Below are 11,468 nucleotides of genomic sequence, written 5' to 3' on the forward strand. Positions count from 1 at the left end.
TAGTTAAATAGGCGTTGCCAATATCACCAACAGATGTCACACTGACAATGTATTAATAGATGTGATTGTCATTATGATGTCAAAATACTTTTACTGATTAATTTCGATCACTATTTACATGTATGTTAACAAATGATTACATTTTCTTTCTGCAATTTGCATATTTGACATATTATTGGCGAACCACTAAAATATCTTAAAAGCTGTCAGTACCTGACATTCAGATGTAGGTTACTTACGAGTTTAATGTTGAACAAAATAATTAAAATACATTATGCACGGTCTGTGATAGTTCAATTCAAACCAAATATATTAATTAAAAATGTCGCTGAAGCCCAAAAGTGTGGATTCGATCAGATCTGGGCGGGTCTAAAAATAATAGTAAAAGATATAGTTTCTTGAAAAGAGTTGAAATCAAAGACTGGCATAGCAGCTTTAGTGTTGTTTATTCGCTGTGCACTGCGAATCGGAGCCCTTTGCCGACAGATTGTACACAGAGACTGAATTATTACTCAAAAATCATGTAATAGATCTTCTACGAACAGAAATTCTCACAGAAAATAACAAGCTTTTGGTTACCAGTGAATCAAATGATGAATTTCCTTTGTTATCTAAATATTCTAAGCTGTGGTCGAACTATGAGAATGGTATTAAGTTTCTTGATATTCTATACTCATATCTGAACACACAACACATTAAAAAGCAGAAACAATCTGAAGCCGACAATTATATATGGTAGTATAATTACAACAGATTTATGATAAAATGGAAATTAAAGAATTAGGTTTGGATCTGTGGAAATGGCATATGATAATGCCTTTAAAAGATTACCTGTTATCCTTTTGTCTCCAAGGAATTGATCGAGCCAGAACCGGTTCACTAAATAGCGAGGAAAGGAAGAATTTAAAAACGGTTATCAATAGCTTTGTGGAAGTAGAAGGTTATAAGAAGAAAGGTAATTTAATCTATATCGTGAAGTATTTGAGATTACTTCTTAGATGCTTGTGCACAACATTACAAACTGGAAGCTTCAAAACTCTTCAGCACTGCACAGTTAGTGAATATATGGAACAAGTTATTCAAAAACTTCATGAAGAAGTAATATGTACTCAAGTTTATACACACCAGTACACACCCTAAATTGAGACGCAAGAGTGAGGAATGCATGGTTTTAGAACATAAAGACTTCCTATACAGTGAAGTATATGAAATGGTTTCTCAAGAAAGAAAACAGATTTAAAAAATATGTACACTCTTCTGCAACCTATAGAAAATGGTTTGTCTAAATTAATTGCTACTTTAAATGAGCACATCAAACAGAAGGAGGTATGAGAATATTTTCAGGGCTAAGGGGGATAATATACATGTACAATTTGTGGAACAGATGTTGGAGATTCACAAGAAATATAAGCAAATGATTTTAGAAGTATTTTCGAATGATCAATTATTTTGCAGTGCCATGGATAAGGCATGTGCAACAGTAATTAATGCTAGAATTAATGAAAGAGCTCCTTGCAGAAGTCCTGAATTGCTCTCTAAGTACTGTGATAGTCTTCTTAAGAAATCTTCAAAGGGTATATCGGAGTTAGAAATTGATGAAAAACTTACAGCTAGCATCACCATATTCAAATATATAGATGACAAAGACATGTTTCAGAAATTTTATAGTAGGATGCTTGCTAAGCGTTTGATACATCAACAATCCCATAGCATGGATTCGGAAGAAGCTATGATAGATCGATTGAAGCAAGCTTGTGGATATGAATTTACCAATAAATTACATCGCATGTTTACAGATATGTCTATATCTAGTGATTTGAATGCTAAATTTCAGAATTACATCAAAGACAACAATCTGGATTTAGGTATAAATATGTACATGCTTGTTTTACAAACAGGGCATGGCCTTTAGGTCAAACACAAACTCAATGTGCAGTTACAGTTCCGCAAGAACTAGAAAAGTCCATGCAGATATTTGAAAGCTTCTATCACAACCATTTCAGCGGTAGAAAATTGAATTGGTTGCATAGTTTATGCAATTGTGAAATAAAATTGTCATATTTAAAAAAAACTTACATAATAACTATGCAAACTTATCAAATGGCAATTTTGTTCTTATTTGAACAAACAGATTCACTGCTGTATAAGGATATTGAAGAAGCTCTACAATTAAATAGTGATACTCTACAAAAGCATGTTTCAAGTCTTATAGATTCCAAATTACTTCTAGTGAGTACCGACGGAGAACTAGTAAGCAATTCTAAAATTTCTCTAAACCTCGAATACTCCAATAAACGCACAAAGTTCAAAATAACAGCAGCATTGCAACGTGATACTCCGCAAGAAGTCGAACATACGATGACAGCTGTTGAAGATGATAGGAAAATGTTTATACAGGCTGCTATAGTCAGAATTATGAAATCCCGTAAAGTCCTGAAGCACAATGCACTTATTCAAGAAGTATTGTCACAATCAAAAGTCATTTCAATCCCAATATTGCTATGATTAAGAAATGTATAGAATCTTTAATAGACAAGCAATATATTGAACGCAAACAGAACTCTAGTGATGAATATAGCTATGTTGCATAAAAAATAATGTTATTTTTTGAATATTATATTAAAACTATTTGCAAAACTTGTAAAGTAATGTTTTGTAAAATAATTTTGTAAAATAATTTAATTCAATGAAATGTTAAGTTCAGTATGCATTAATAAATAGTACATGAAAAATCAGCACTGTTGTATACTGCCAAGTAAAGGAAATGTTTTGTATTATATACATTTTTTGAATTTTATTTCTATATCCGATTTTATTGATTTTATATAGAGGTGTGCAAATAGGCTAATATATTGAAATATTTTAACATGTTTTATCTTTATTTAATATTTTGAAAACAGATTTGTGTATCTTTTATTGTAAGACATGTATGGGATTGTTTTTGAATAAAAAATATTTAAAATCTTGTACTGCATGTTATTTTCAGTATAGTATTTGTAACAGCATAGTAAATTAATAATTTATAATGTGTATACATATTAATTGAAATTCTTAGTTGAATTAAACAAATTCTATAATGTTGAATTATTAAGATTGTCTATATTTGCATTTGCATGCATTTGTAATACACATTTTACGAATTCATAGAAATTTGTCAATAATTAATACTTTATTACAATCCTTTGTTGTGTATTTACAGACACTACAAGTGTAATTCTATACAAATAAATATAAATAACGTTTTGCACTATAAATAATATTAGATTAATTCGGTTTAATAATGATAATAGTTGAATTTCAAATTTGAAACTAATTTGAAATAGGAGTCCAATAAGAATCAATTAGTATATTGTCTAGGAATAAGAATCTTATATAAATTCTCATATATAATTTTTTTTATGGATATGTCAAAAAATGGCCAAACACGTGGTGAGATAAAATATCTTTGTGTCAAACATTTTACATATTTATTTTATTCGGCAAGTGTTTACATATAGTTTTCATAATTTTTCCAACAAAACTAATAATGAAAAGGTTCTTAAATAACTAGAAAATTAAACTAAAACTAATAGATTTTAAATTAGTAGATTTATAAAGTAACAAATGATTGTTAAGTTCTGTGTTGAAACTAATTAAGAAGTGCAAATTTTAATATTTTACATATCCATAACAAGTTTAATAAAAATGAATGTGAAAGAAGTTTATGATGAAAAAGTTTATAAATTAATTTCATGGGTGCAAAAACAGTTTCTATCAGGCGAACCTGTGACTGGTGATTTTTTTGAGGTTAGGTTTCATGTTTATATTTCAGTATTATAATTTCTTGAATATATTATATTTTAAATTGTTTAGGATTACATTATTAGTTGTTTTGTTTTTTTTTTAAATCGTAGATTCTACATTTAATTTATCAAACAATTGTGAACCTTAACCATTTTGTTTGAGACAAATTAAACTAAAAATTAAAGAATTCTTTATATACAACTTAATTCTAAAATTTATAAGTTTTGAAACAATAAGACATATTAGCAACAGTATCCATTCTATTTGTAAGTCAAAGTTCGCGGACGTGAATGCTATGGCATCCATTATCATTGTGATGCAGAATGACATGAATGCTATAGCATTTAAATAATAACCTTATGTTTTTGTAATTATCAATAACTATTAACTTAAGTAACTGGTTCTTGTGATATTATCGTGTTATCTTATCTTTTACCTGTATATCTACCAATTTGCGTAATATTTGACGTGGATTCCATAGCATTCATTATAATTTGTGATGCACAATGGCGTGGATGCTATAGCATTCGAATTTTAAAGTCAATTATCTTGTCACTAACATTGCGTTTCTGTATTTATTATACCTGTCAAGATAATAAAGAAATTGATTCTTTAGGTATTTTCGTGTTATCTTTTCCATGTGTATGTGCTAATTTGCGTAACACTCGACGTGGATGCTATAGCATCTGCATTGTGCACTGGATTTGACAATTGAAGCCCTAGTCAATAAATTGTAATATATGATTGAAGCATCACATATACATAATATTATATTCATCATAAATTAAATACACAACATATTATATTATACATATTGTCTGTAACATAAGTACAACAGAAGGTTTTCGATTTACTTTAAAAATGTATTCATATAAGAAGCGTAGACAGATTTTGGAAGTGTTCTGTGATACCGATTCAGATGAAGATACAGGTTAGTATATTGTTTATAAATATTTAGAAATGAAAGAATACATTAATTTGATGAAGATTGTTTTGTGTTAGGAGGTCGAAAGTTGAATGAACAGGAGAGTACCCCTAATTCAATCCTACCAAATGACAAGAGATTGTCAACATCATCATCTTCTGATTCGGAGGATACTGCTGATGTCAATATTGCAAATGAGACACCTGACACAGATACCCCATGGAGTGAAGATACAGCAGATATTGAAGACTTTCACTTTGATTCGTCTTCAGTGGGTATACCCGATACTCTTATTAACTGTAAAACTTTGAAGGACATTTTCGATAAAATTTGGAATCAAGAAATAATGGATTCAATTGTTAGTTGTACAAATAAATATGGGACCAAATTACAGAGCTTCAAGGAAACAAACCTAGATGAAATGGAAGTATTTATTGGTCTGTGTTTGCTGCAGTCTCAAATACAGACACCAGACGTCCGTACAAACTGGTCAAGCAACCCTTTATATTACCATCCAATTTTTGGGGCATCAATGGCGGGGCGCAGATTTGAACAGCTTTTGCGTTGTTTGAACTGTGAATCCATAACAACAAATGACAGATTACCTAAGGTTTTCAATTTCCTGGAGCTTGTAAATGCTTCTTTTCAAGCCGCATATAAACCTGGGAAGAATTTATCATTAGATGAGTCCACAATGCTTATAAAATCAAAGAAAAATAATTATGGGATTCAATTCTACGAACTTTGCACACATGATGGCTATGCTCTTAATGTAGACATATATAAAGGTAAAATATCAAAGGAGACTCATTCCTTGTCTGTAGTGGATTCTGTGGTTATGAATCTAATGAAACCGTATTTATCAAAGGGTTATTCATTATTTATGGATAGCTACTACACTAGTGTTGGACTAAGCAATCGATTACTTGGTTTCCAAACTCATACCACTGGGACTTTACGTACCAATCGCAAAGGGAATCCAAAAATCATAATACAAACAAGATTGAAGAGAGGAGAACACATATGGAGAAGACAAGGCAATGTGTATGTTAGTAAGTGGAAGGACAAACGGGATGTACTCTGTATAACAACAGAAACTCATCCTGAATTAATTATTGTGCAGAATAAACATGGTACTTGGATAACAAAACCGATAGAAGTAGCCCAATATAATGCAAACATGCCGGACAGATATGATCAGATGACAACATATTATTCATCACCTAGAAAATCTATCCGATGGTACAAAAAAGTAATATTCCGTTTGCTAGATATTTCAGTATGGAATTCTTATTACCTTTATAAAAAAATAAATGATTCAAACATTAGTTATCTCGATTTTCGAGACCAGTTAATAAATACGCTTTTAAAAATCCCGCATAATTCAAATGGACGTGATTTTGTGCTTGAAAATGCTAATCCACAAACGCATGTTAGGTACAATCCAACAACAGGTCTTCAAAATGCACACTATCAGGAAAAAATCCCGCTGCCGCCAAATTACAAGCGCAAAACGTATTTCTTAAAATGCAAGTACTGTTATAGGCAGAAAATAATTAAATTCACATCACACCGGTGCCAGGATTGTACACATAAACCTCCACTGTGTCCAGGGGAGTGCTTTCGGCAATGGCATTCACCCCCTGCAGATCAAAATAAATAGTCTACTTAAACCATAATTAAACCTCATTTTTTTATGTATTCTGCTATAGCATTCACATCATTTGTAAGAGAAAATTTGATCTGTATTGACTTGAATGCTATAACATTCATTGCATATAACAATTAAAATATGATAATCTGACTACTACGTATTTCTTAAAATGCAAGTACTGTTATAGACAGAAAATAATTAAATTCACATCACACCGGTGCCAGGATTGTACACATAAACCTCCACTGTGTCCAGGGGAGTGCTTCCGACAATGGCATTCACCTCCAGCAGATCAAAATAAATAGTAAATAAATAGTCTACTTAAACCATAATTAAACCTAATTTTTTTATGTATTCTGCTATAGCATTCACATCATTTGTAAGAGAAAATTTGATCTGTATTGACTTGAATGCTATAACATTCATTGCATATAACAATTAAAATATGATAATCTGACTATTCTTATAAATGGTGTTGATTCAAATTTTGAATATCACAACCAATTTGAAAATAAAAAGACTGAATTTATAAATTCAGTAAATTTATACTTTGAACTAATTTATAAGTAACTAGCAAACCCGGCGAACTCCGTTTCGCCACCAGATGGTTTCGTGAGAAAGATGAAGAATTTTTTTGTTTTTTTTTATATTTGAATAGGAAAAATTTGATTTTATTATACAACAGAAATGAATTTATTTCGATTACAAAAATGAAGTGTTTTTTAGTTGAACTTTTCTAAGTAAATGAAATGAAATGAATCCGCAAATTATCCGTTTCATTGAAGTGCTCTTTGGTAAACCACATTTTTTGTTTTTTGGTCTGACGTTAACACAAACAAAGCGTATGGTTTTCCAACTCGTGAACAGGCAACGTATAACTGCCCATGTGAAAAACAATGATTTTCTAAATAATCTATTCGGAATTTATCCCACAAACACTAAGGGATTGGCCTTGCGACTTGTTATTGCGAACGCAAGGCGAACTGGAAATTGCAATCGTTTAAAGTCAAACGGAAACCAGTCGGAATCATTGGTATGTCACCAAATCGCCAGCAATTTTTGATTGAATGGTGAAATTCAGTGCGTGTACATCATTATTCTTTGCGGCAAGAATTGCTCGTTGACTTAACCAAGCATAATTCTGATAATTCTCACTAATATCATTAATCGAATTTTTAATTACGGTACATGAAGTTCCAGGAATTTGCATTAGGGCACGATGCCATGCACCACTAATTTTCTTCTTAGTTATAAACCTTGCGGAGCCCGAGACCTTTCCAACGAATGCAAAATTGTCGAAATCGGCTTGTGCGTTCTGGAGTTATTTCGTCAGGAAGGAAAACCCGACTTATTTTTATATATTATATAGAAGATAATAAATTGGTTCAAAGTAGTTTATATATTTTTGGATAAAATTGCACAGAAATATTGCAATTGGATTTATTGAAAAACGTATAATTTCGGACATCATTGATTTATTAATAATTACTATTTTGCTTATACAATAAAAAAAATTTACTAAATTCAACAGCATCGTATTCATAATATTTATTTAATATGGAATATTTTAATATAGAATAGTTTAATAGACTATAAAAAATAATAATAAAATATTTTCAAGTAATATATTACTTATTACTATGAATATTGTTAAATAAATTTATGCTTACTATTCCAGGATTTGTTGAAAGACATAACTTGGGACAATCAGCAGCTTTTATTAAATTCAACAGTATCACACCCATTAGTCAAGAAATATCCTATTAAAAAAGACTATCAACGAAATTTTATACGAACTATCATATCTACACTCGAGAAACAAAATATTGAAGTACACGATGATTTATATACCAATTTCTGTATATTAAATACAGATCTCAAAACTGTGATAAAAAGTCTTATAAACACTACATAGTAGATAAAGGAGGTTTAAAAACTATTATTACTATTAAGGAATCAATAAGCTTTGTATCAGAAGGGACAACAGGCCTTTGCAGTTGGGAGGTATTACAATTTATTATAATTTATTTATTATTAAGTTAATTAGCAAATATATATATTAGGCATTGATTGAATGTGAAATCTATTTAATAAAATTCTGCTAAATAATATAAAATTGAATATAAATTTATCTTTTATTTATTCATTTATATTTGTTTAATTTCTTCACATTATTTTTATTATTTTATATAATAATCTTCATTAAAATTTATAAAAGACCATGCAGTAATGCAAAGAATGATTTTTATATATTATCAATGTATCTAATTTAAGAATTTTATTTTATTATTTTGTTTTATTTATTTTATAGGCTTCACAAGCTTTGGCTGAATATTTTATAGAAAATTCAAATTTAGTAAAGAATCAAACGATTCTTGAACTTGGAGCTGGCACAGGTTTAACAGCAATATTTTTATGGACAATCTGCGAGCCAAAAAAATACTATGTTTCAGATTGCCATAAATCAGTGCTTGATCTATTAAGTGATAATATTGCACTGAATTTTAGTGATCAGCGTAATAAATTTTTGGAATTTACAAATTTTACTGTTTGCACCGAGAACAAAATGATTGGTGTGGATACAAGATTTATAAAAAACATGGAGAAGTCCAGAGGATAATGAGCTAAGTATGAGAATTTTTTATTGTCTTCAATGTTGCCTTTATAATTATTTATTACCATTATAGAATATTGCTCTTTTAGGTGTAGTAAATTTATCTTGGGAAGACACAGATTATTTGGAAGAATTTTTAGATATAGATTTAATTCTTGCTGCTGATGTAGTTTATGATCCAAGTATCATTCCATGCTTGTGCAACTGCCTTAAATTATTATTGATGAAAAATGGAAAAAATAATTGTATTGCATATATTGCATGCACAGTTAGAAATCAAGATACAATTTCGAATTTTGTCAACAAAATAGGTAATAAAAAATAATAATAAATATCAAATTGTAAATTCATGAAATACTTAAATTTTTTTATATCAAGTATGAATATTTCAATTTGCATAATTATTTTTCTTTTTCCATAGATGAATCTATACTCAAATTGGGACTTTTAAAGATTTTAAGTGTTTTTAATTTTTATTTAAAAAAAAAAAAATAATATAATTATATACCTTATTGGAGAGTTCAAGTGTATCTTATTTATTAGACTTTGTATATTTTCAGAAAATTTACAACTCGAAATTTCAAAAATGACCAGATTTGCATTTCCACAGAGTGGCACAAAATATAAAACACCTGTGGATATTTATAAAATATGCTTGAAGAGATGACAGAAAAAATATATTTATTTTATTATTAATTTGGAATGGATAATCAATAACATATTGAAAGAAGTATTTGGAAAAGTTGAATATTATATTATGATATTTGAAGATTGTGAAAGATAATACTTAATTGTATGATTAAGGTAATTGGTTATTTTTAAATAGGTTTGAAATTACCATGTTAAATTGCTAATTCTCAGTTTAGATCAAAGTCATTGGTTTTAAATTCTTTCAAAATTGAATTACATTCATCTTTACATTTTTGTAAAATAAATTTAGATGGTTATTTATAAGATATTTTAAAACATCTGAAATAAATGAGATTAACTGCCAATAATTAATAATACGACTGAACAATAAATAAATGATCCACTCCAATCGATTTTTTGCAATATAAATGTATAATAGTTATAGATTTACCTATCAGCTTTTTGTATTGTACAAAGCAATCTTTTATAAATTAAATTAAAATATTATTTTCACATATTTATGAAGAGATTTTTTTGTTCTATAATGTTATAACAATTATATATTTACTTATCAGCTCCTTTAATTTAAAGACTGTAATATTTATTGAATAACTTTAAAAGTTATGGTGTAACTCAAAGTAATTTTTAGAAAATGAAGTTAAAATACATTTTACTCATATTTATGAATTGATTAATCAATTCAACAAAATCAACAAATAAATCAATCAACAAAAATAATTATTTTTGTTCTATAATGTTATAACGGTTAATGGTCATCTACCAGGTCTTAAAGACTAGTAATACTTATAGAATAACTTCAAAAATTTTGTATAACACAAAGCAATTCTTTAAAAGTTAAATTAAAACATATTGTTTGTATATTTACAAATCAATTATTTTTTGTTTTATAATATTTTAAGGATTATATATTTAGACATCAGCTCTTATCAAAACTAGTAATAGTTCTTGTTAGTAATAGTTAAAAAAAATGTATTGCATGAAGAATCCTTTTGAGATTTGAATTGAAATAAATTTTTTATATATTTATAAATTGCTTATTTTTTGTTTTATGATGTTATCACATCTATATATTTACCTGTGAGGTATTTTAAAGATTAGTAATTGTTATTGAACAATTTTTCAAAAGGTGTATATAACGCCAAGCAATTTTTTTTAAATTATATAAGAAACATATTTTTCGTACATTTATAAATTGATTATTTTTTGTTTTATAATGTGTTAATGGTTATATATGTTTAAATAAGCTCCTTTAAAGAATAGTAATAGTTGACTGAGTATTACTCAGAGCAGTGTTTTGAAAATTATAATATATTGTTTATATTTATTTATGAAATAATTTACTCGTTGTAAAATGTTACAACTGTTATATATACTGTATATATATATATGTATATATAACATATATATATATATAACATACATATATATATATATATATATATATATATATATATTTTAATGTAAATTATATACATCTCATGCAGACAGAAGTGTCTGGTATAAGAGATTGTACAAAATATTTATACAAAGTAATTTACATAGCTCATTTTGAAGACAAATAATACTTATTGAATGACTTCAAATTTATGGTATTACTGAAACCATTCTTTTAAAAATTAGATTTAAATATATAATAAAATATAAAATAAATATTTTTTATAGATTATCTAGTATTTATGAAATAATCTATTTATGATACAATTTTATAAATATTTACATATCAGCTCCTTTGGAGTCTAGAAATAGTTATTTTCATTGTTTTATTAACCTTGTAATCTAGTACACTATCAAAAAATAATTATTCAATTTTATTTTCTCTAAAAATTAATTTTCACTTTTCT

At 27.9% G+C, this 11,468-nt stretch overlaps 1 protein-coding gene and 1 pseudogene across 1 annotated transcript; both read left to right on the top strand.

Moving 5' to 3' along the window:
• Nucleotides 1-322: 322 nt before the first annotated feature.
• On the top strand, nucleotides 323-2,591 carry LOC113390826 (annotated as a pseudogene).
• A 1,068-nt stretch (nucleotides 2,592-3,659) lies between these two features.
• Nucleotides 3,660-9,643, top strand: LOC113390827 (protein-lysine N-methyltransferase EEF2KMT-like). Its single transcript, XM_026626915.1, is given in 6 exon segments — nucleotides 3,660-3,786; nucleotides 8,041-8,224; nucleotides 8,227-8,366; nucleotides 8,674-8,910; nucleotides 9,050-9,287; nucleotides 9,537-9,643. Coding segments are annotated over 6 exon segments (1,008 nt in total). The 5' UTR covers nucleotides 3,660-3,684.
• The last annotated feature ends 1,825 nt before the right edge of the window (nucleotides 9,644-11,468 follow it).

This window comes from Ctenocephalides felis, unplaced genomic scaffold (genome assembly GCF_003426905.1).
Source record: "Ctenocephalides felis isolate EL2017-DRISC unplaced genomic scaffold, ASM342690v1 CF-g0.4_SCAFFOLD_03656, whole genome shotgun sequence".
NCBI lineage: Eukaryota > Metazoa > Arthropoda > Insecta > Siphonaptera > Pulicidae > Ctenocephalides > Ctenocephalides felis.